Source organism: Peromyscus californicus, unplaced genomic scaffold (genome assembly GCF_007827085.1).
Source record: "Peromyscus californicus insignis strain IS unplaced genomic scaffold, ASM782708v3 Scaffold_20__1_contigs__length_68692818, whole genome shotgun sequence".
NCBI lineage: Eukaryota > Metazoa > Chordata > Mammalia > Rodentia > Cricetidae > Peromyscus > Peromyscus californicus.
The window spans coordinates 46,252,926-46,279,752 of NW_026294503.1; the positions used below are offsets into that span (position 1 = coordinate 46,252,926).

Sequence of the window (26,827 nt, forward strand, 5' to 3'; positions counted from 1 at the left end):
TATATAAACCTCATACTGCCTCTTTCAGGCAGCAAAACTTATTTTTTTCCCCTCGCCTATCTGAATGCTTGTCCTTTGCTAATCCTCAAAAGCTTAGTTTGCTACTAACTTCTGACTTTAAGACACTTACAAGACAGAAAAAAGTGCCTAGGAAGACACCTCAGCAGTGAGGAGTGCTTGCTGGTCTTTGAAAAGAGCAAAGACAAGACTTCAGTTTCCAGTATCTAATCTGGAAGACTCACAACTATTGACTGTTAACTCCAGTTCCAGGGGATCCAAAAAACTCTCAAGCCTCCATGAGCAGCAAGCGCACACGCGCGAGCACACACGCGCACACACACTCAGAAATGAACATAATCTCTCCCTCTTTGGATTTTCAAGACATTTTGAGACAGGGTTTCTCTGTGTAGCCCTGGCTGACCTGGAACTCAATTTGTAGACCAAGCTGGCCTCAAACTCACAGAGACCTGCCTGTCTCTGCCTCCCAAGTGCTGGGATTAAAGGCGTGCACTTAGCCAGCCCTGGGTTTTTAGGCAATATCCTCATGAATATAAATATTATCACATGTAACAGAACATAATCTTACTGGTTTAGAAACTTAGATTACATTATAACAAATTACCTGAAGTACAACACTCAGCTCTCAACAACTATTAACTTTTCTTAAAGTGTATTATAACTCAAAGGAGAAAAATAATGCTTTTTTTCCACTAACAAAAATTGTTTATGAAAATGAACTTTACAAACATTAACTAATATTCTTTGGAGTTTCGAGAACTATCTATCTCTTCCCATTATACATACATACCCCTGAGCTCCAAGATCAGGATCTATCTTAATTATTTATTAACACTAAAATACCTGGAAAAGAGCCATATTGAGCTCCGGACTGTCTTCTGGCTTCTTCTTCCTTGAAGACAAAATGAAAACAAATTATGTAACAGAAGAAAAACAACAAAAAGAAAGCCTTTTCCCTCATACCTAACCTAGCCACAGAAATCCAGGAAATCAAAAACTAAGACAGAAGATAGCAGAACAGTAAGGTTTAACAAACTACTGGGTGAACCGTTTCCAACTGTCACTGGGCCTTACTTTACTAATGATTTCTAGCAGGTTTACTTCTCTGGAAAGATAAAGCACATGCTTCTATTTATGCAAGTTATGAATTCTCACTTGTTTTAAAACTCCAAAATGAAAGGGCATGGCTAGATTATTTCCTAGGTTCATCTCTTCTACTTCCTCTCAGCAAAATTTAAACGGCTTCCCGAGGTCTTTTTAATAACAAAGAAAGGCCAATTAGACCCTTCCTTCATACCTAGTTAGAAACAATCATCAAGATAGACTGTATCCCAGTGGTCCAGCACTTGCCTCTCATGTGTGAGGTCCCAGTTCGATCCCCAGGACATGAAGAGAGGGGAACCAAATAAAGATACACACATTTTTTATAAACTATGACACTTAAATATATTTAAAGTATGATGCTTATGAAAAGACCCCAAAATTAAGACTTACTTATATATAGCTATATGTAACTATATAGCTATATGTCCCTTTAGCAATGTTGGAAACAAGAAGGCTACTACTGATAAAACCAACTGTTGTCTAACAGTTTCCTTTAAACAGTCCATCCTGAAGGGAAGCTATTTAAGCAGAAAGGTAAACAACTCAAAATACCTTTACAAGTCTCTGAAACTGATCAGATTCTCTAAGTTGTCTCCTTCCCAAGAGTAAACAAGCCAAGCTGCTCAGAATCACTGGCAGTCAAGTCAAGTTGCAGACTCTGAGGCCAGCAGAGCTGCCTAGAAGAGGCTGTGCAGTGTACTCCAGGTTCCCAGTTTTTTGTAAGTTGTCACCCATGCTGGGTGGGCTTTGGTGACGCAGCTTTCTCTAAGTCATTTCTCTCTTTAAACTAAAACTCCTCCCTCTTCAGCCTCCTGAATGCTGGGATTACAGATGCATAGCTAGAATCTTTTTTAATAGCCATGAATCCACAGTTGGAAAGGGAGGAATCATAAAACACACAGAGGAGAAGAATCCTATGGGGAAGGACTAGTACCACACATAAAGATAGTACTATCCAATTTTAATTAACCTGGCCAGAAAATTTTGAGTTTGGATGGGAGAAAGGATTGCCCTGCTATAGAAGCACTCTGCAAATTATACTCTTGGCCCAAATTTGCAAGGTTAAAAGACCAAACAAATATAAGTTGGTGAAATGCAAGCTGACTTCACCTTAGAAACTAAGAACAGAAAGGACAGAACGAAAGGACACTCCTCCTAGGGATACCCCCCCCACATGCTGCAGCCACCTCAGAAAGAACAGAGGACAAGGACAGCCCTGAGGGGTTAGCTACAGCAATTTACCCTCTGGGCTCTCTCATGCTCTTCTCGAGCCTTCTTCACCCTTTCTATCCTTTCTTTTATCTCTCGCTCTTCACGCTTTCGCTCATATTTTCTCCGATGTTCAGCAATTTTTTGAGCCTGGAAGAAGAACCACAGGAAGTAAGTTTGCCTGAAATGTCTGATCAAGTCAAGTGAAAGGAAGTTCTGTTCAAAGTCCCTTCTTCTAACAGTGACTTCTTTAATATATAGCCTACAAAATGGCAGATTCATCTTACAGAAAAAGCACCTAACTCGTGGAAGCTGGAGAGAGAGGAAGGCGGTTCCATACCACTCTGAGGAGGTACAGGCAACTGAAGGTTGACAGTGAGGAAGACACGTTGTAGAACCAATGCTCCTATAAATAACCTCATCCAGCTCCTCTAAAGAAACCCTAATAAAACTCAATGGGTCAAAAAGGAAAAAAAAAGATGAAAACAAAGGGGAAGGGGGAACTAGCTGGAGGTGAGAGTGGGAAAGATTAAGGAGGCACAAGAATGACAAAATACAGTATGTACATGTGTGGGAGTTGGAAGGTCACTGGCCCCATCATCTCAGGGAGTGACACCATTAGGAGGTGTAACTTTGTTGGAGTGGGTACAGCCTTGTTGGAGTAAGTGTGTCACTGTGGGGATGGGCTCTGAGGTCTCCTATTCTCAAGCTTCACCCAGTGAGAGTTCCCTTCCTGCTGCCTGGGGATCAAGATGTAGAACTCTCAGCTCCTTCCCCAGCAACATGTCTGCCTGCATGCCACCATGCTTCCCACCATGATGATAATGGACTAAACCTCTGAACTGTAAGCCAGTCCAATGAAATGTTTCCTTTATAAGAGTTGCTGGGGGAGGGGAACGGGCTGGAGAGATGGCTCAGAGGTTAAGAGCACTGGCTGCTTTAACAGAGGTCCTGAGTTCAATTCCCAGCAACCACATGGTAGCTCACAACCATCTGTAATGAGATCTGGTGCCCTCTTCTGGCCTGCAGTCATACATGCTGTATACATAATAAATAAATAAATCTTTAAAAAAAAAAAAGAAGCCGGGCGGTGGTGGCGCACGACTTTAATCCCAGCACTCGGGAGGCAGAGTCAGGCGGATCTCTGTGAGTTCGAGGCCAGCCTGGGCTACCAAGTGAGTTCCAGGAAAGGCGCAAAGCTACACAGAGAAACCCTGTCTCGAAAAACCAAAAAAAAAGAAAAAAAAGAGTTGCTGTGGTCATGCTGTCTCTTCACAGCAATAGAAACCCTAACTAAGACAGCACCTAAATGAAAACCGTTATTATATATAATTAATATAAGCTAATGAACCCATTAAAAATGTCCAGGCTTTAAGAGCACTATGAAGTGCATTAGACACTATGAAACCAGAAGAGTCTAGGATATACTGTTTAAGAGAAATCTTCTAATCTCAAACAGATGACAAAGCTCAAGGATAAATACATTACAAATTTCATGACAATTCTTACTTGGTGGCTTCTACCCACTACATAGTACTTAGGATTCACCAGTCACAGATCAGTTCAGCAGAAAAACTCACTGAAAACACCTGCCACAGGAAGGCAGATACTCAATACACATACATAGTTTTTGCCAGGCTGTCTATATTTAAAGTTTCTTCATCTATAAAATGTGGGACAAGGTGGGGCTAGAGAGGTAGCTCAATGGTTAACAATACTGGCTGCTCTTGCACAGGACCTGGGTTCCATATTTAGCACCCACACAACAGCTTGCAACTGTCTTTAACTCCAGTTCCAGATGATCCAATGCCCTCTTCTCAGGAACATGGTACCCAAACATACATGCAGTCAAAACACCCATACACATAAAATGAAAACAATACTTAAAAAAATGGGGGACACAGCCAGAAACATTTAGTCTTGAACGCTGGGGTATATAGTTTTGTGGTAAGTACATGATTGACACACACGAGGCCCAGAGTCTGACACCTAGAACTACCCAAAAAGGGGTGGAGGGCAGAAATAGGCCTTTCAAATGCTTTAGAGATAAGCAGTTGGTATTCAAATGTTACTTTAGTGTCTATACAAATATTTTTAAGAACTTTATGTTCTAGAATATGGTCAACAACTAGTTTGCTAAGTTTACTGTAATAAAAATTTTAAAAAGCAGGGCAGTGGTGGCTCATGCCTTTAATCCCAGCACTTGGAAGGCAGAGGCAGGAGGATCTCTATAAGTTTGAGGCCAGCCTGGTCTACAGAGCAAGTTCCAAGACGTCTAATGAATGCTACACACAGAGAAACCCTGTGTCGAAAATAAAAATCAAAAGCAACAAAATTTAAAAATAAAAAACAAGGGCCAGTGAGATGGCTCAGAGTTAAGTTAAAGCAACTGCTATAAAATATTGTTGACGTTGAGTTCAACCCCCAGAACCCAGCAGAATGTCTCAACCTCTACACACAACACATACACAGAAACACTTATAACGAAAGGGGGGAAAAAACTATTAATCAACTCTAAACTGGTGATGAGTTAAATTCAATAAAACCCCTGTATTAAAACGTTTAAGGATAAATTCACTCATAAGCAATTTATATCTTTTCTTTCATTCATTCATCCGAATGGGGATTAAATTTAGGACTTTGTAAATGCTGCAGAAGCACTCCACCACTAAGCTATATCCCCAATCCATATCTGCATTCAAAAAAAAAAAAAAAAGATTTGTAGTTGGGTGTAGTGATGCACAATTTTAATCCCAGCACTCGGGAGGCAGAGGCAGGTGGATCTCTGTCTGAGTTTGACGCCAGCCTGGCCTAAAAAGTAAGTTCTAGAACAAGCAGATCTACACAATGAGATTCTGTCTCAGGAACAAAATAAATAAAAGACTCTAAAGGTTCTATAGTTTTTGGATTAAACACTTCCATTAAAAAAAAAAAAGGAAGTGAGGGAGATCAGTAAAATGAATAAAAAAATTCTTAATTAAAAAAAAAAATCTTGCCGGGCGGTGGTGGCACACACCTTTAATCCCAGAACTTGGGAGACAGAGGCAGGCGGATCTCTGTGAGTTCCAGGCCAGTCTGATCTACACAAGGGAGTTCCAGAACAGCTAGAGCCACACACAGAAAAACTCTGTCTCAAAAAACAAACAAACAAACAAACAAACAAACAAAACAAAACTTAACAGTAGTAAAAACTTAAAAAAGGTGATATTGAAATTCACCTCAGAGAGGCCTTCCTCCTTTGCACCTACCAATTACATAAGAACAGAGCAGATGTCAAATACAACCCGGGATACAGTTTGTGGTTTTCGTTTGCTTTCCTTATTGCAAACCTGCCCTTTCTGTCTCTTTTTGAGATAGGGTCTCTCTACACAGCCAGAACTCACAGAGATCTGCCTGCTTTTGCCTCCCAAGTGCATGTACACACCACCTTTCTGCTTTTGTGCCTTACTCCACTGAAGCTTTGCATAAAGGTCATATACCCTGCTCTCTGTGTCCAAAATGGAAGCATGAATTACTAATGAGCTGTCCAAGTGGAGCAGACTGTCAGTGCCTCTAACCTCTACCTGCTTCGTCGCCTGTTTTCCAGGCCAAGTCCAAAGCCATGGAGTCTTAAGTAATGGTCGGACATACCCGAGGTTGAACCTCTTTCAGCATTGCACTGGCATCCTCATCATAATCCAGTTTACAGGCAAGGGCAAGGTCATGAGCTGCTTCTTCCCAGTGACCCAGCAGTCTGAAAGAGATGTAAACTCATTGAAAGAGCCATTACAAAAAGCAGAGTAACAAAGTTTTCAGTCAAATATTAGCTACAAATTTTTATCAATCAATTGAAGAACTGTGTTACTGTGATTGTTAACTTTCTGAGAACTTGAAGGAACTGAAATTCCTACAATGATAATTATGATGTATTTAAAAGAAGGAGATAAAGCAGTAATTTTCTAACATGAAAGACATTGCACATGGTATTTCCTATGTAGAATTTTATTGAGAAAACAACCAAAACTGGTACTCAGAACTAAAAGCCTGGGGGTGGAGAGGCAGTTGAAAATGAGGTGGAGAACATGTACACCATGACATGAAATACTGCCACCCCCTCAAGATAAATGTAATAAAAATGATAAGGCAAACTCTAAACCCAAATACAAACAGAAATGACTACCATTCACACCACACGCACCCTAAAATTATCTTTGTAGGTATTTTTTTTTAGCTACATATTTTAAATCGGCTACATTCTTAAGGACAATTCTGACTGCCAAGAAAACCTTTACAATTTAGTTCGTGGATATGCTGTGCTAAGACAGTAACTATGAAACACTGGTACACATACAGTAGGCTTACAATGTCACATAGGGACAAAACTTAAAAAGATACACATTCATTTTTAATTGAAAATTTCAGCATAAACTCAACTTATAAACTCTTCATTCAAATCATGAATTTATAAAGATACTTTATGCCAGTACCACGCTGTTTGTATTACTATAGCTCTATAGTAGAGCTTGAGGTCAGGGATGGTGATGCCTCCAGTGGTTGCTTTATTGTACAGGATTCTTTTAGCTATCCTGGGTTTTTTGTTTTTCTATATAAAGTTGAGTATTGCTCTTTCCAAGTCTGTGAAGAATTGTGTTGGGATTTTGATGGGAATTGCATTGAATCTGTAGATTGCTTTTGGTAGAATTACCTTTTTTATTATGTTAATCCTACCTATCCATGAGCATGGGGGATTCTTCCATTTTCTGATATCTTCTTCAATTTCCTTCTTTAGAGACTTAAAAGCTCTTGTCATATAGGTCCTTCACTTGTTTAGAGTTACCCTAAGGTATTTTATATTATTTGTGGCTATTGTAAAGGGTGATGTTTCTCTGACTTCTTTCTCAGCCCTTTTATCATTTGTGTATAGGAGGGCTACTGACTTTGAGTTCATCTTGTATCCCACCACTTTACTGAAGGATACTTTTTGTTGGTTGTGTCACTGAAGTGACAGTAGAGACAGTAACAGAAGCAGTAAATATGCCCTACAACACAAATTTTAGTGCCCATGAAAATGAACTATGAGTTCTTAAAATATAGCTTAGTCTAAATCTGTAACCAGCCAGGTTTAAGATGAGTCCATGCTTGTATTAGACAGCAAAAGACCACTTGAGGACTAGGGGCTGCTTTCCAAGAAACCAACAATAATGTGTGAGTGTCTCCTATACCTACACAGCATTAATACATTTTATTTCAACCTTTCTCTTTGATATGTCTTCATAAAAAATCACTACCATAAGTCATTTAATACATTTGTGCAAAGAAAATCCATTCTCGTTGCTGGACGGTGGTGGCACATGCCTTTAATCCCAGCACTCAAGAGGCAGAGCCAGGAGGATCTCTATGAGTTCAAGGCCAACCTGGTCTACAGAGCGAGTTCCAGGAAAGGTGTAAAGCGACACAGAGAAACCCTGTCTCGAAAAACCAAAAAGAAAAAAAAAGAAAATCCATTCTCTCCAGGCAGTTGGTGGTGCCATGCCTCTAATCCCAGCTCTTTTTAGAGGCCAGCCTGGTCTACAAAGTGAGTTCCAGAATAGCCAACGCTCTTAGAAAGAAACACCCTGTCTTAAAAAAAACTAAAAACAATCTAAGAGTGGTAACGATTGCATATTGAATGCCCAAACTTGAAACTTCTTTATTCATTACTGGGACTTTTCATAAAATCTGGATAAAAGGCATTTTTACCCAGTCTAGTACTCACTTCTAGTGGTAAAACTTAGGGTTTCACAAGTGTTGATGTCTTGGGGAAGTTCAGTGACTCTTAGTGGATTGAGAAGCTGATGTAGGTGAAGTGTGAACAGAGATGAGAATGGGTGTCATGGGTTTCATGGGTCAAACTCACGTCTTCCAAGCACCGTTACCAGCTAAGGCACTTCCCCAGCCCTATTTATTTGCTCATTTACCTGTGTGCTTTCCCTCGCCATTTGTATGGCTGAGCTGAGTCAGGGTTTATTTCAATGGCTCTGTCACAGTCTCGGATGGCAGCGTTTGGCTTCTGTAACTTGATGAACACACTAAAAAACCAACGTAGTAGTAAGAAAAACTTCACTTCAAACAATAAAACCTTTGGGATTGCTATAGAATCAAAATTCTTAAAATAAAGGAGGATAAGAAGTTTACAAAAGATACTTTTGTACTTAAACGTTCTTACCTGGCTCTCTTGGCATATAGGATTGCCAAGCGAGGATTTAGCTTGATGGCATCAGTGAACAAGTCAATGGCTTTCTGCAGCTCACCTGAAGTGAAACAAAACTTACTAATATCCAAAGGACAAAAATATTAATACAATACTTTGACTTTTTCATCTGATTAAGAATTACATATTCTGCCGGGCGGTGGTGGCGCACGCCTTTAATCCCAGCACTCGGGAGGCAGAGCCAGGCGGATCTCTGTGAGTTCGAGGCCAGCCTGGACTACCAAGTGAGTTCCAGAAAAGGCGCAAAACTACACAGAGAAACCCTGTCTCGAAAAACCGGAGGAAAAAAAAAAAGAATTACATATTCTTTTCTCAGTCTACTTTTTTTTAAAAAGGAGAAAAGACTAATAGAGATGGGAGACACAGCTCAGTGATAGGTACTTTCCAACAAGCATTAAGCATTGTGTTGAGCAGTCAGTACAGTAATATTTTTAAATAAGGGGCCAGAGATGTCTCAGTGGTTAAGAACACTGCTATTCCAGAAGATCCAGGTCCAATTTCCAACACCCATATCAACTCACAACCCACCATCTATAACCCAAATTCCAGGAGATCTGATGCCTTCTTATGGCCTCCAAGGGCACTAGGACACCCATACACACAAAATAAAAGTAATTTTAAAAATATTTAAAAGAGTCAGGTGTGGTGGCACACACCTTTAACCCAGCACTTGGGAGGTGAAGGCTATCCTAGTCTACAAAGGGAATCTCCAGGACAGCCCAGGCTATTCCACAAAGAAACTCTGTCTTGAAAAACAAAACAAAACAAATTTTTTAAAGAAAAAAAAAAAGACAAAGCAAGATGATGCAGATTTGTAAACTCTAGCACCCAAGAAGCAGAAGTCAGAGGACTGCAAACTGAAGGCAAGCCTAGGCTACACAATTAGTCCTAGGAAACCTGGACTGTAGGAAGACTGCCTCAGAAGAAAAGACCCACATGGTAGCGGCGGAGAACGAACTTCTGAAAGCTGTTCATTGACCTCTACACATGCACTGTGCATGTGTACCAGAAACCCCAACCCCAAGCAAAAAATAAATAAATGGAAGCTGGAGTAATGGTTAGGAAACTGACAGCTCTTGCAAAGGAACCAGTTTGGTTCCCAACACCTACAAGGAGGCTAATTCATTTCTAACTCTAGTTCCAGGGGATCTAATGCCCTGTTCAGAACTCCAAGGGTGCCAGGCACACATGTGGTGCACATACATACATGCAAGCAAAGACACAGACACGTAAGAAATAACTCTTTTAAAAATCCAAAACATTACTGGGCGGTAGTGGCCCACTCCATTAATCCCAGCACCCAGGAGGCAGAGGCAGGAGGATCTCTGTGAGTTCAAGGCTAGCATGCTTTACAAAGAGAGTTCCAGGACAGTCAGGGCTATTACACAGAAAAAACCCTGTCTTGAAGAAAAAAAAAGTAAATATAAAAAACAGTAAGCATATTAATTTTATGCTAGTCATCTTAAGTTTTACTTGTTAGAAGAATAAATTCAGCCTAAAGAGGATAAAGTGCCCCAAACTAATTTCACAGGATTGTTAAGAAAACAAGAATACTGCTTAAATTCACAGAAATGGAGACATTTAAGCCATTAAGCCATTAACCTTTACTCACTGTTACCATTATTTGTCTCTCTGTGTGTTAATGCATGTATAAATACATGCACACATGTTGGGGCCAGAAGATGAATGGCATTGGCTCCCAGGGAGCCCCCCAACACGGGTGCTGGGATCCTAACTCTAGTCCTTGTAACAGAGTGGACAGCAAGCATTCTCACTCCTTGTAACAGAGTGGACAGGAAGCATTCTCACTCCTTGAGCCATCTTCCGGCCCACATTCTTAGATTTACAGATAATGAATCACATTCATTTACTCTTATTTTGTATGCATGTATGCAGACAAATCAGGACAACTTTTGGAGGTTTATCTCCTTCCATCATCTAAGTCCCAGGGACTGAACTCAAATTTCCAGGCTCAGTAGCAAGCACCTTTACCTAGTAAGCCATCTTGCTGGCCCAAAAGCTTTTGTTTTCCTTTAAAACAACAAAAAAAACCAAAAAACAAAAAACTAGTCCTTTAAGAGAAGCTATCCAACAAATAAAAACAGAATTAGAAAAGTTCTTTGTGGCCAGGCAGTGGTGGGCGCACACCTTTAATTCCAGTACTTGGGAGGCAGAGCCAGGTGGATCTCTGTGAGTTCGAGTCCAGCCTGGTCTACAGAGTGACTTCCGGGAAAGGCGTAAAGCTACACAGAGAAACCCTGTCTCGGAAAAAAGAAAAAGAAAAGTTCTTTGTGTGGCCCAGTTTAATTCCCAGGGGCAAGGTAACTACAGAATTTTAAAATAAATGTCAAATTTTGTTGAGAAAAATATTTGCTCAATTCGTGAATATGGGATTTCTATAGACTTCACAAAAACAAAACAGACAAAAAGTCTTATTAGTGCCAGGAGGGGTGGCACACATCTTTAATAATTCCAGCACTTGGGCAAGTGGATTTCTGAAAGTTCAAGGCCAGCTTAGTCTACATAATGAGTTCTAGGATAGCCAGGACTACATAGTGAGACTGTCTCAAAAAAAACAAAAAATTTAAAAAAGCCTTATTTAGTACTACTGTGTGTGTGTGTGTGTGTGTGTGTGTGTGTGTGTGTGTGTGTGTGTGTTACAGGTAGTTCTTTCTGGTAACGAAGACATACCATGTTCTAAACTAAAATTTTACCCTCAGTGCCAGGGTTCAAACCCAGAGCTTTGCACAATTCCATACAAATGCTCTATCACCAAATCCAACAGTTAATTCCCACTTCACATCCAAATCTATTCTCCACCCTCCCATCTCCCTGAACAAATAAACCGTTCTTCCATTTATCTAGGTCAGATGTTTGGCAAACTGTTTTCTGGAAACAGCCATTACTTTATACTTAATACACTCAGCCCAAGTCGCCACTGAGTGGAAAGCTGGCATTGTTGGGTGCCACAAATGAATCCAAAGTAAGGCACTTGTGCATGTGATCAAGTGTTTTAACTACCTGCTTTTCCAAGCCAAAGTGACTTTGCCAACTCCAGGTTGGGGTTAATACTCAGAATACCGACTTAGAATGTTAAGCTTTGATCCACTTATCTATACTATAAAATCAGAACTAGGTCCAATTTATACAGATTGACAGCTAGCCTGGAAACAGAAACAACTATTAAATGGCATTTTTGTTCAATCTTGCTAAGACTGTAAGAAAAACAGACAATACGTAAAAGTGAGTGACAAAATTAATAAAGGAGGGCTAAGGACAGGCGTAGACAGTAGTGGATTGAACACTCTGGCCTCCAGCACTTCAAACTAAGGCAACAATAAAGTGACAGTATGGCAAAGGAATTGAGCAGCTCACCATCTGCCTGGGCCCAGGCTCTAAACATACTCAACTAGTATGACGGAGGTTGTTGGTTTTTTTGATTTCTGATTGGAGTGGGGAACTGTAGAATACAAAGAATGAGCAAGCAACAAGGACCTAAACCAAAAAGACGGTACAACGAGCTTGGAGTGGTGCCAAAGCCTGAAACCCCCAGCATTCACCAGGCTGAAGGAGGAAGATCTTGAGTTGAATAAAGGCCAGCCTTGGCTCCACAGTGGAAGTTCTGTGGACTTCTAAGGAGCCCCACTACATACAGAGACTAACTTCCCCCATCGCACCCCCAACACCAAAAAGTCAAGCAGCCGATATGGAGCAACACTACTAAACTCATCCTAAAATAAACTTCAGTCACCTTCTAAATCCAGTGCAAATGCACATGGGCATGTGACAGCACTACTGTGACAAGTGACATACCTTCCAAGTCACTAAGTGCTCGGCATGAAATGTTACTGACAAGAACCACAACAGTCCCAAGTTTATGATCACTTGTTCTCACGGTAATAAACATAAATAAATAATATCAAGCCTCTCTGATAGTTTTTCTTTTTAACTACATTTTTAGGGGCTTGAGAGATGGCTCAGTAGTTAAGAGCTCTTGTAAAAACCCAAGTTTCATTCTCAGTACCACATGACGGCTCACATGACCTCTAACTCCAGTTCCAGGGGAATCTGACACCCTCTCCTCTGGCTTCTAAAGGCACCAGGCACGCACATGGTGCACACACATAGATGCAGAAAAAACACTCAAACGTAAAAAAAAAATAATAATAATTAAATTTTGGAAAGGCGGGAAGGGGCATGCCAAGGAATACATGGGGGCCAGGAGGGGACAACCTGTGGAAGTGGTTCTCTCCTTCCACCACAGGGGTCAAACTCATGTCAACCAGGCTTGGTGTGAGTCCCTTTACTGCTGCTAAGCCATCTTGCTGCCACCAACAGCAGCTTTTTGAAGACCTGAAATGCAGGGACTATATTCCCATTGTAACGAGTGTTGGGCCTACGAACACTACTTATCAAAGGTCTTGTGAGCACCTATGTCAAAAGTTAGGGGGTTCTTGGCATTTTTTTTTAATCTTTTTTTTTTTTTTTAATCCTTTTTTTTTTTTTGAGACAGGATTTCTGTGTAGCCCTGTCTGTTCTGGAACTCGTTCTATAGACCAGAGTGGCATTGAACTCAGATCCACCTGCCTCTGCTTCCCAGTGCTTGGATTGAAGACGGGTGCCACCACCACCTGGCCCCTTTCCTCTTTTTAAAAGCTGCTTCTAAGCAGAGAAAGGCCATGACACATGCAGGAAGAGGCTAAGTCAGATCTGTCTGTGCTAAGGTAATAACGTAACTGATGCTTAATGATTTTAGACTCTGCTATCAAGAAGGAAGTGGCTGGCAGTTGGATCCTAACATCTTCAGTACGGTAAGATACAAAACCCAGTCCCTTCACGTGTTACACTATGAACAGTCACTGCAGTACAAGAAAGACTATCCCACTGTTACAGAGCTACATTAGAAAGAACACACGACTCACCATCGTTTAGGGCCTCAATGGCAGCCCCCTTCTTTTCATTTGCTTGATCCATCATCTCCTCAGTGATCTGCCAGGAAAGTGAAGGTCATCTCATTAGCAGTGAAGCAGGCATGAGAAGGAGCAATGTGGACCTTCTTAAGGACGACAGTCACTGCCACACTCATGCGCGCACCTCTAGTAGTGAAAAACTGTAGTGTTGCCTTTAAACATTTCACACCTGCCTTAGGAAGGACTTTTGTTTTGCTTCCAATCGTCTTTCCTACTCTATGGGAACTATTCACGGACAATTAAATCCAGTCTCTTCATAAAACATGAACTAGTGCCTTTCACACTTCCATCAGAGAAGACACAGGTCTTACTTCTTTATTCCCAGTGAGCAGCTACACTAGTGAGAGGACAAGTACAAGAACACCGATGACAGCCGAGACCAACAAGACGTGTGCTCGATATCCTATCTAAAGCTGAGTGCTCGGCCATAACTCTATCCACATCCACCTATCGCCTGACTGTGTCAAACACCTGCAGGTGCCGACTAAGAAAACGATCTCTGCCAAGCACTGAAAGCTCAGCCTTAATCGCAGTACTCAAGAGGCAAAAGCAGGAGAAACTTTGAGGTCAAGGCCAACCTCGTCTACACAGTCAGTTCCGGACAATTAGGGATACACAGTAAGACCCTGTCTTGGTGGTGGTGGTGGCAGAGCAGCAGGAACAGGAGATGGAAATTATTTGCTTGTCTAAGAACAGAAAGGAAAGTAGTTACCTTTACATCTAACTAGAAAACTCAATAGAAGTGACAAGTTACTTGATCTGTAAAACAAGAACAATACAAAAACATCAAGCAGGCCAGCTGTGGTAGCACACACCTTCATCCCTGTTGCAAGCCGCAGGAAACTGCAATGGAATTCAGGTGCTATCCCAACAGCTACTACTTGGAAGAGTCAAGGACTTCTCCAAAGGTCAAGCCATGGCTTAAGGAGTCTTGGTGAGATATTAACTTTTGTATATACATTAGCTGGTTCCCACAATGATTTTCTTGTGTGCTTCCAAGAACTCCTAACAGTGTATTTATCTAAAATGCCTATCAAGCATCCAAGGCCATACGAAACAACACCTGTCTCCTATGTCAGGAGATAGATAGCTTTATTTCTTTTGCAATTTAGGGTGAGACCCTCCTTTCTTATACAACCTTACTAATAGACCCCTAACTTCTTACCTAACCACTTCTAGGAATGTAGACTGAGCACACAGATCCACTTTTTAATATACAAACTGGTCATTAGCACTCAGTTGACCTCCTCTTTTACCACTCCCATTTTGGATTGTAAAAGAAAGCCTGGTGATCACTTCCTAAGGAAAATTCTTACCTGCTTTTATGACCCTGTAGAATTCAAGCCTGGTGACCTTGCTCAACCAGGGGCTTGCTATCGCTTGGGTTTATAACAGGATTCCGGGGAGACTTAAGAGGAACCATGGAGAATTTAGAGAGGGAGAACGGAGAGAGATAAGGAGGATTTTGACCAGAGAGTATGTGTGGACGAGATGGAAGATGAGGAAGAGTCAGATGGGGAAGTACTAGCTAAGTAAGAACAAAATGAAAAGGACCTAGATGAGGCAGAATTAAGATAAAACTTGGAGGGAGCAGATGAATATAGAGAGAAATCAGGCAAGAAAGGAGCTAAGCACGAGAACAGAACTGAAGCTGTGTAAATAGGATGTTATGCCAAAGGAGTTAAAGCAAGTGGACTATAGAGCTCTGTGTGCTGAGATTCTATTTCCTCAAAAATAGTCCTTGCTGTTCGTAGTTTCTCATGAGCCCCTAGGATGTATAATATTAAGGCTGGTTCCTCTAATATTATACAAGACATCCCAGCACTCAGGAGGTGGAGGGAGAGGCAAAAGGCCTGCTCGAAACCCAAGGCCAGCATGGTTTACTGAGTAAGACTCTTACAATGCAAAACAACAACCAAAAGCGAAGTCAGAGTTCCTGTACACCCCAAAACATTGGATGAAACAGAAACCAAGCCTAGAAAACAGCTCCAAGACCACCTAAGACTTCCACAAACAAACAAAAAGTAAAATTCTATCAAAGAAACATAAAAAGACTCCAAGAAAATTTTATGTCACACATATAAAAATGGCTTTATGTATCTAAGTGCAACCCGGGACACACAAATCAAAGAAAATGTAGTAATGTCTCACTGAGTCTGACATATTTCACTTAACAGGATTTCCAGATGGACCTATTTTCCAACAAACAATATAATTTCATTCTTCTTTACAGTTTAGTAAAAATCCACTGTGTATACACACATATTTTCTTCTATGTGGTGGCTTGAATGAGCATGACTACCATAGGCCCATTTATTTGCACGCTTAGAGCCAGTTGATAAACTAGGAAGTATGGGCTGGAAAGATGGTTCAGAGGTTAAGAGCCCTGGCTGCTCTTCCAGAGGTCCTGAGTTCAATTCCCAGCGACCACATGGTGGCTCACAACCATCTGTAATGAGGTCTGGTGCCCTCTTCTGGCCTGCAGGCATGCAGGCATAACACTGTACACATAAATAAATAAATATTTAAAAAAAAACAAAACTCGGAAGTAGTAGGAGGTGTGGCCATGTCGGAGTAGATGTGTCCTTGTTGGAAGTGTGTTGCTGGGGGTGGGCTTTGAAGTTTCAAAACCCCACAACCAGGTCCAATGCCTCTCTTTGCGGGCTGCCTGTGGCTCAGAATATAAAGCTCTCAGCTACTGCTCCAGCAGCCTGTCCCTATCATGATAATGAACTAACTCTCTGAAACTGTTAAGAAAGCCCTCAATTCAATGCTTTCTTTCTAAGAGTTGCCTTGGTCGTGGTGTCTTTTCACAGCACTAGGGGAACCCACTTACCTGTCAACTAACTTGGCTATTGTGACAGTGCTGCATAGGTATGGACATCTAAGTGTGCCTGTCTATGGCATGTTGACCTACAAGTCTATTCTAGAGAGGAAAGGGAGGGAGAGAGAACACTCACAGTTGAAGAATATGATATACTTCAATCTGTCTTTACGAGGAAATGAAAAAGGGTAATTACTCCAATTAGATCAGTATACACTGTATGTATGTATTGAAATTATCACACCATGCTTGAAAAATATAGTTTTGTGTTAAAGACAAAAGTAAATTTCCTAGATCTATATCTTATTAATTGTATTCACTGAAATATTTTAATCTACTTCTAAGTTATTTATTAAACTCTTTTGACAAATTAGAAAACATGTTTTTAAAAACAAAGTCAGAAACAGTTCAAAGAACTAAACAGCATTTTAGACAATTAAATCTACATTCACTCTTGAGGCGAATGTCAAACCTGATACCCTGGTATTTTGTTTTTGAAGACAATGCAGAACACCACACACAAACTATACATTCAGATTAAGAACAATGTGGGTAGGTTAATCACCATGACTTCAAATGAATCACGAGCTTGAAATGCCTACACTGACAAGCACATGGTAAGCAAAAACTAACCCTCTTTTCCACAAGGGACAGTCAAGTAGAGATGGAGAGGGGAAAGCCCTCCTGAAAATCCGTAACTGGGCTGGTGAGATGTCTCAGTAAGCAAAGGTGCTTGCAACTCTAATCAAATCTCCCTACCCCATGTCTCTCTTTCTCCTCCACCCGTGAGAGAGAGGAAGAGAGAAAGAGAAGAGGGGGGACAGGGGGGAAGGAAGGGAGAGGGGGAGGGGGGAGAGGGGGAGAGGGAGAGAGGGAGAGAGAGAGAGAGAGAGAGAGAGAGAGAGGGAGGGAGGGAGGGAGAATGTGTAGAAAGAGAAGGGAACTGTGAATGAGAATGGCCTATACTGGAACAGGAGACCCAGACAATCTAATTTTAAAATTTATTTGAAAAAACAAAACACCAAGAACAGCTAAAATATTCATCAAGTTTCATGAGTCCTTATCCTGCCAGATAACAAGACTTAGTCCACAGCTGTGTAAGAAAATGTGGCATTAGTACAGAGAAAGGAATTAAGACATGCAGAACAATAGCGTCCCCAGAGGGCCACACACAGTAAACAGTATGTCAGCGCTGATGAAAACAAACTCCAATAAAAGTTCTGTTGAGTACAAAACTTTGGGCATGGTGATATACTCCTGTAATACTAGCAATTTGGAGATTGAAGCTATAGAACCACCTTGTTTGAGGACAGTTTGAGCTACACAAGATGCTTAAATAAATAGATAGATAAATAAATAAATGATCAGAAGGAGGAGCTTCAGATATAGGTTGGTTGAGTGCTTGCCTAGCATGTACAAAGCCCTGGATTTCATCACCAGCATCCCATAAAATTGGGCATAGTGGCAAAACCTGTATTTGGAGCATTTGGGGAGCTAAAGCAAAAATTTCCAAGTCAGCCTGAACTAAGAGACCCTGTCCCAAAAAAAGAGGTGAGAGAAGCATAAGAAAGGAAAAAGACAACTTAAGAAAAATTGGGAAAGGTCTGAACAGGATTGCACAAATGCCCACCAATGACCAAAATAGACCAGAATGTGCTCAAGCCTCTTAGAAGTCAAGACAATGTAAGCAAAAAGCCACAAGAACAGACTGCTTCATATACGACTAGCAAAGATGACTCTGAGACCAGGTGCTGAAGATTCACTGCACTACTGTTTATAAATTTCTTCCCTTAGCAGAGACCACAAGACATTTGAAGACGTCCTGTTGCCCTTTAGAAGGCCATTGATCATGGTTAATTTAAACTGTTTTCCACACCTCTTTACCAAGTGCCAGTTTTCACCTCTTTGAGGAGGAACTCCCTGTGATAAAAGCATTTGAAAAATAATGTGCCACTAGATATTGCATCAAAAGACAATTTTACGGCAGGGATGGTGACACATGCCTTTAATCCCAGTACTTGGGAGGCAGATGCAGGCAGAACTCTGTGAGTTCAAGGCCAACCTTGTATACAAAATGGGTTCCAGGACAGCCAGGGCTGTTATACAGAGAAATTTTGTCTTGAAAACAAAAACAAAACAAAAAGACAAATGTAGGGGGTTCAATAGTTAAGAGCACTGGCTGCTTTTCCAGAGCACCTCTCAGTTAAAGTCCCAGCACCCATATGGCGGCTCACAACTGTCTGTAACTCCAGTTCCTGGGGATCAACATCCTTTTCTGGCTTCCCTGGACATCAGGCATGCACATGGTGCACAGATATAATTGCAGACAAAAATATTAATACAAATAAAAAAATCATCTCAGAAAGACAATCGAATTGTAGGTATATACTTTAGGGGAACGACTTTACAGATTAATCAAACTAAAGTAATTTTAAATAAGCAAAATAAAATACAAGATTTCAGAAATTATCATTAAAACTACCATGGGAATTTACAAATATTTTAGGTAGTAAAATTGAAAAATGTGCCAAAATGCTGTAAAACACACACACACACACACACACACACACACACACACACACACACAGACACCTGTACACATCAAATAAAAACTTTAAAAAAGATTACTACTTATCATGTAGTTCTTGTGAGTAATGTTATAAAACAATCCCAAACCCGGGAAACATCACTTTCCTAAAATAAGTCATTAAACTTACCTCTGCATTATCATCTCCCATCTCTTGAGGGGCATCAGTGTCTGGCTCAATTACACCCTCACAGTCAATTTCTACAAAAGTTGAAAACCATGAAATTAAAACCTAAATTAAAAGTATGGGATAGCCTAATAGCCACTACTTACTTGAAACTATTAAAATCAGATGAACTGATCGTGGTGCAGCACAGGGGTAAAGTACTTGCCTAGTGTGGTGGAGGTTATAGATATTGTTTAGAATAACACCTCAGAAAGACAATGAACTAGTTGCCAGTATAACTATGAACTAGTTTCACCTGAACTTTGATACATTATAAACTACTTCCCTGTTAAAAGTAACTACTAATAACTATTAGTAGGTAAGCCTACTACTTAGGAGTAGGCTGGAGAGATGGCTCTGTGGTTAAGAGCACTGGCTATTCTTTCAGAGGACACAGATTTGATTCCTAGCACCCACATGATGGCTCACGACTATCCAACAACTCCAGTTCCAGGCAATCTGATGTCCTCTTCTGGCTTCTGAGAGCAACAGGTATGCACATGGTGTATACACACACATGCAGACACCTGTACACATCAAATAAAAACTTTAAAAAAAGACTACTACTTGGCCGGGCGGTGGTGGCGCACGCCTTTAATCCCAGCACTCGGGAGGCAGAGCCAGGCGGATCTCTGTGAGTTCGAGGCCAGCCTGGTCTCCAAAGCGAGTCCCAGGAAAGGCGCAAAGCTACACAGAGAAACCCTGTCTTGAAAAACCAAAAAAAAAAAAGACTACTACTTAATTTGTCAGGCTAAATCAGATAGTTATTGTAGTGATAGTGATGGTAATATGCACAGTGTATTACATAAAACCATACCACTGGTGTAGTCAGTCTCCAAAATTCCCTTGGGAAAAATTGGGGGTCAGAGAGATAGGACTCAGCGGGTGAGTGTTTACTTCAAAGCCTGAAGCTGAGGTCCTTCTCTGGAACTCCACACAGTAAAGGAGAAAACTGACTCCCAGAGTTTTCTCTGACCGCCACAAAACCTTCCCCCATCAGCAAATTAATAAGCTTCCTCTAAAAATTTTTTCAGAGATGTACCACAATGTTTTTAAAGACATTAATGTGGACAGTACAAATTATAGAGTAATTGTAGCTAATGACAAAATACTATTTAATTTTAATACAATTAACTTTAAAAAGCAGGTGTACACAAATTTTATAGAACAGAGGAAAAAGTCTGTAGGTCAGTATTATAACCAAACCAGTAAATAAAACTAGCCACCCGGCACTCAGGAGGCTGAGGCAGGAGGACTACCTCAAATTCAAGGCCATTTGTGCTATACTGTTCCAGATCATCCTGGGCTACAAACTGAGAGGCTGCAACAAAAACTGCTGAACAAAAATACCACCCACAGGACAGAGTTACCAAGGTTATCTACACATATTCCCGTGTGCTCACCTAGATCACTCTCCTCACTTGATAGTTCATCCGTCTTTATGTTTTCCTCTGTCTTAGTATCTCTTTTTTCTTCCTAGCAGAATAAAATTGAATAGTGCGATCAGTACTTAAAAACCTAAGATGTGTTTGTGTATGTATATATATAAATTTGTATCTTATTCAAATACACTATATTTCAGCTGTTAACCATCCTTTTACTTCCCATTTCTAACTAACTATAGGTCTGATACTTTATCCAAACCTTTAGGATAGGTATTGTAGAACTGAAATGTCTGGGAATACAATTCATATACTACACGCTACATAACATTCTTTCACAGGCACTGTACGTACGCTATGACTTCCATAATCTAACATCTTGGCTGTACATGGAAACTCCAGCCTATAACCACAGCATTCAGATAGAAGTCTGAGGATTAGAAGCTTATGAGGCCAGCTTACTTGGCATGAGACTGTCTCAGAAAACAACATGAAAAGAAATAATATTTTATGCGAAATAAATCATACTATTCATGGCTGATGGTAAAAGACTGAAAACTGACAAGACAGTAGGGTCGTTTGAGGTCAGTCTGGGCAGTAACATGAGACTGTATGTGAAAGGGAACACATTTTCAGATTGTGCTTGTTTTTCTTTTTCAAGACAAAGTTTCTCTGTGCAGCCCTGGCTATCCTGAACTCACTCTGTAGACGTGCCTGCCTCTGCCTCCCGAGTGCTGGGATTGTGTTTTAATGCCAAATGTGTCCTAAGTACTTCAGTTTTCAAGGGTTATTCAGTTTGAAAACTGCAAAGAAAGCATCTGTTGAATTGTAACACACAAACTATAACAACTTTAAAAGAGAGCATGATGGCAAGCAAATTTCCTTCCCACCCTCCAGTACCCCCCAGTTTCTTATCCATTCTGATACAGGAGGGATAGGAGATAAATTTACATTGCCTTCTCCTTTAACGAGGCTATGTACATTACAGAAAAAAAAAATCACTATCAGCCAACCTCTATCTACTCATCCAACTGTCAGCAGATCAGTAGTAATTTAACTGCACTTTTAGGTTCCCCTCCACTTTCAATCTTAAAAAAACCAAAGTCAGGCCAGGAGTGGTGGCATATACCTTTAATCCCAGCACTCAGTAGATCTCTTTGAATTAGGAGGCCAGCCTGGTCTACAGAAATTCCAGGTCTGCCAGGGATACACAGTAAAACTGCCTCAAAAAGCCAGGCGGATGGCTGTGAGTTCGAGGCCAGCCTGGGCTACCAAGTGAGTTCCAGGAAAGGTGCAAAGCTACACAGAGAAACCCTGTCTCGAAAAACCAAAAACCAAAAAAAAAAAAAAAAACCCCCCCAAAAAAAGCAAGATGGCTTCACAGGTAAAGTCTAAGTCTCTATTTTAATTCTAAAATATTTGTTGAGTGACAAATGTACAAATTGTCAGTATGTTAGCATATACTTCTTCCATCACCCAAAATTTTGTTTTTTGAGATAGTGTGGTTGTTTGAATAAAAATGGTGCACATAGGCTCATATATTTGAATGCTGAGTCACCACTGAGAGGCACTATTTATTTGAAAGGATTAGGATGTGTGGCCGTGATGGCGGAAGTGTGTCACTGGGAGTGGGCTTTGAGGTTTCACAGGCCCAAGTCAGTCCAGTGTCTCCCTCTCTGTCTACAGATCAGGATGTAAGTCTCAGCTACTTCTTCAGTGCCTTGCCTGCTGCCACGCTTCCTGCCATGATAATAATGGACTAATCCTCTGAAACTGTAAGCAAGCCCCCAATTAAATGCTTCTGGCCATCAGAAAGAAAACTAGGGCAGAAATATGGCCACCACACCCAGCTTCACTATGAACTTTTAAAGCATCGGAATTACTAAAAACTGTGGGACTTTTAAAGTTTCACATTTTATATTAACATAAGACCTTAGAGACAAACAAGGAAAGGTCATGGTTAAAAATCATGCTTGTCAAGGTTGACAAGGGGTGAAATGTCTTGGTTAGATTCACCTGTCGATTTGACACAAACCTATAGTCACCTAGGAATAGAGAGCCTCACTTGAAGAACTGACCAGACCAGACTGGCCTGCAGCCTTCCTTGTGAGACATTTTCTTAATTTCTAATTGACATAGGAGGGTCCAGCCAACTGTGGGAGGTGGGCTTGGGCTGCATCTAAGCAGTCTATTAAGCATCACTCCTCCACGGTTTCTGCTTCAGTTTCTGCCTCCAGGTCCCTACCCTAAGCTCCTCTCCTGGCTTCCCTTTATGATGGACTGAAACCTATCAGCTGAAATAAACCCTTCCTCCCCAAGTTGTTTCTGGTCATAGGGTTTATAAAGCAACAAAAAGCCACTACACCTACAGCTTGGGGTTTTGAGACAGGGTCTCTGTGTGTAACCTTGATTGTCCTTGAACTTGCTCTATAGACCAGGCTGGCCTCAAATTGAGAGATCCACCTGTCTCTTCCTCCCCAGCACTGGGATTAAAGGTGTGCACCACCATAACCATGCAACACCCAGCTTTTTATTTAAGTATGGGCTGGGAATCCAAACTCAGGCTCTCATGTAAAAAGGAAAGCATGTGTTTAAAAACTGAGCTTTCCTTTTTTTCTTTTTGTTGGGGAGGTCTCACTAGGTAATCCCAAATGGTCTGGAGCTCATTATGTAACGCAAGATGACCTAAAGTCTCGGTCCACTTGCCTGTCTCACAAGTGCTGAGATTACAAGCACCTATCATTACATCTGGAGTATAACTTCTATTTTCTTTTACAAATAAGCCTTTAGGGTTCCAAGTAAAACAGATTTTTCCCATCAATTAGACAACTAATTAGAAAACTGGGGGGGGGGGGGATCTCAGTACAAGAGAAATGAAAACTATTGAAGAACATGTTAAGTGTTATTTATCCCTTCATATCCAAACTTCAACCATGAGCAACCTCTCCCAATCTTGCATGCCATCCTGCCAAGTGTGCTAAAACAAAACCATGATTCTATTCTTCATCCTTGGCAATCTCCCCTCAGGTAGCAGGGAGGGAGAATGAGAATGCTCTGAGGGATTTATTTCCCCGTGCTGCTACTAAAGAGACAAGGAAAAGCAGTACAGAGTTTACTATTTACAAGCTATTTTAAACACACAGGCAACATTATTCTGAAACAGCTGGCATTCGACTCCAAATTCTGTTTTAAATCAGCTTCCAGATTTGATTTAAGAGAAAATTTTCAAAGACAACAAATTTAAAAGATCATACTTCTAAGTGGGGACATCAGAAATAATAAAACTTGTGAACAGCAATTTAAAAAAAAATACTAGTGTCTTATCCTTAAACAAAGGAAAGAAATTTGAACTTACCTTGGTATTTTCTTCTGTCTTAGTTTTATGAGTAGCAGGTGGTACTTTACCCCCCATGCTTAAAATAAGAAAAGATAGTTGTTTAGAATATTAAACATAAGTTCACTAAAAAGCAATGAACTTATTCTAAAAAAGGTTAAATGTTTCGATAACCTTTCAAAGCTTAGAAGAATACACTCTCAATTAATATGAATGCTTTGTTATGAGTAAGGTTGTCAACTTCAAATTGTTTTTTGCACACTAGGTAATAAAACCTTTCCCTTGTCTCTTATGAACCTAATAAACTCCTATTATAGTTCTCAGCACTCATTCCCAAAGGAAAAACAAAAAGGCAAAGAAGTCAATAAATATACAATGATAAAATCATTCCCTAAGGTATCAGCTCAGAAAACAGGGAGTATGATACATCTGAATGGCAGAATTTGAGGTTGACATTTGGCAAGAGTAAACAGGAGCTCAGTGGTAAAGTGAGGACTGCCTACTATGCAGGGGTCGCTTGGTTCTTTGTAAAGCCTCCCTTCCCAAATAGTATAGGACAATATAAAAATAGTAAAATTCAAAGAGGAGGAGAAGACTACAAAAAGATTAACTTTACATGCTTTGTTTGTTGTAGATTCATGAGTCAACAGTAGAATACCTAAGTGGCTGATGGGTAAAAACAAACCAGCAGAAACAAAAGCAATTTAAGGATTTAACATGTAAAAACTACTACGAAAGACCCTTAAATGTCATTTCTTTTTTTTTTTTTAAAGATTTATTATGTATACAGTGTTCTGTCTAAATGTATGCCTGCACACCAAAAAGAAGGCACCAGAAGCTGGGTAGTGGTGGTGCACACCTTTAATCCCAGCACTCGGGAGGCAGAGGCAGGCGGATCTCTGTGAGTTCAAGGCCAGCCTGGTCTACAGAGTGAGTTCCAGGAAAGGCTCCAAAGCTAAACAGGGAAACCCTGTCAAAAAGAGGGCACCAGATCTCATTATAGATGGTTGTGAGCCATGTGGTTGCTGGTAATTGAACTCAGGACCTCTGAAAGAGCAGTACATGCTCTTAATCTGTGAGCCATCTCTCCAGCCCCTTGTCATTTCTTTCTTAAACTTTTACTGTTGTCCTGTGTGGTGTGAAAGTGCAAGTGTACAAATGGAGGTGAGAAGACAACGTTAAGGAGTTAGTTCTCTTCTACAAGGGGATCTCGGGATCAACCCAGGTCATCAGGTGCAGTTAGCAAGCAAGCATTCCTACCTGCTGAGTCATCTTACCAGACCACCATTTCTTTTATGACTAGAGCTGTACTACCCACATTTACATCCCTTCTCATTGGTAGAATCTGGATGTAAAGTGTGTATCTAAGTTGAATTTAGATGGGCATCAGTTTCCAAGTTCTTTACATCAAGTTATCAATAATGCATGAAAATTGTAGTTATTCAATCCTAGAGTTTGCTATTACCACTCAAAATTCCCAGCCTTTCTCCGACAGTTACATTTCATTGTATTAAGTTCCTTTTCATATAATGTTGGTCACCTGAAGAGCCATTTTTTATAATCAACTCTCATCCAGGTCTGTATTACATTATCTTATTCATGGGCATTCTTTTATCTTCTGTCCACAAGCCTGGGTCAGTTTCATGTGTTGCAAATATCTTCTCTCATCTGTGGCATGCCTCGATAGGATGAACGGCGCTGTAGCGACACTGGTTACCGGGGAAAAGTCACGAGCCACGGCCATGACTAACATTAATGTCTTTTAATAAACTCAACATGAAAACAAGTTCAAATGCAAAGTAGCACATGGAAAAGAAAAATCAATTTTTTTTTTTTTTTTGGATTTTTTTGCTTTTCCAAAAAGTTTAGGTGCTTGAGAAATGGCTCAGCGGTTAAGAGCAGTCACTGTTCTTGAAAGGGCCCTGAATTCAGTTCTCAGCACAGACATGGCAGCTCACAACTGTCTGTAACTCTAGTGTAAAGATTTATTTTTATTGTGCATGACTGGTACCCCTGGAAGCCAGAAGAGGGTGTCAGATCCCTTGGGACTCGAATGACACACAGTTGTGAGCAATGGCATGGGTGCTGAGAATTATACCTGGGTACTCAGGAAGCAGCCAATACTCCTAACAGCTAACACATCTCTCCCACCCCTGGTTTTACTTATTAAGACAGAGTTGTAACTACAACGCCTAAGATAACCTTGAACTTTTGATCTTCCTACATCTTCTAGTGTATGTCATCATATTAACCAAATTTGACATTTCTTTTTAAGGACCATTCATTCAAGAAAAGATGTGCAGTTTTTCTGATCTAATTACACACACCCATACCCCTTCCATGACTCAATATACTCAATTCCTATATGACAAAAGATCACATGGAGGTGCAGGGGTGACACAAGCCTTTAATCCCAGCACTCGGGAAATAGAACCAGGTGGATCTGTGAGTTCAATGCCAGCCTGTTCTACAGAACTAGTTCTAGGACAGCCAAGACCACACACAGAAACCCTGGCTTGAAAAAAAAGAACATAATCCAAAATGCCTTAATTTCCAATTCAGGAAAGCAAAATGATTTAATAACACTACGAACATTTCTACATTAAAAGACAAAGCAAAAAAACACTTTTGAAAGTTACACAGTAACCAAACACTGGCTCTTTGAAGTTAAATTTTAATGAAGACACAGGGCTTCTTAAGCTGTGTTTTTCCTAAATTCCAAACTGCAATGTCAGGAATCTAGGCTGACATCCAAACATAGTTACAAACAGTTTCACTCTGTGAAGTAATAGCCCTGCCAAGAAATGTCATTCTCAGAAAAGCTCAGACAAATCCAAATGGAGGAAATGCTAAAACATCTGGCTTGTAATACTCAAATTGTCAAAATTATGAAAGGCAAGGTAAAATGAAAACTTTAAGAATGAAAAGGAAACATGGTAACAGAATGCACTTCTAATTCTACCGGTTGGATAGTATTAACTCATCCTTATTAGTTGTCTGACTT

At 40.5% G+C, this 26,827-nt stretch overlaps 1 protein-coding gene across 1 annotated transcript in view; it reads right to left on the bottom strand.

The window, feature by feature from the left end:
- St13 (ST13 Hsp70 interacting protein) overlaps positions 1-26,827 on the bottom strand; it is a 37,470-nt gene that overhangs the window by 5,353 nt on the left and 5,290 nt on the right. The window contains exons 2-10 of the mRNA XM_052748398.1: positions 23,845-23,902; positions 20,511-20,583; positions 19,072-19,142; positions 13,483-13,549; positions 8,516-8,600; positions 8,268-8,378; positions 5,962-6,064; positions 2,365-2,481; positions 862-910 (exon numbers count right to left, since the gene is read on the bottom strand). Of these exons, the coding sequence (XP_052604358.1) occupies positions 862-910; positions 2,365-2,481; positions 5,962-6,064; positions 8,268-8,378; positions 8,516-8,600; positions 13,483-13,549; positions 19,072-19,142; positions 20,511-20,583; positions 23,845-23,902 (734 nt within the window). The remainder of the gene's footprint in view (positions 1-861; positions 911-2,364; positions 2,482-5,961; positions 6,065-8,267; positions 8,379-8,515; positions 8,601-13,482; positions 13,550-19,071; positions 19,143-20,510; positions 20,584-23,844; positions 23,903-26,827) is intronic.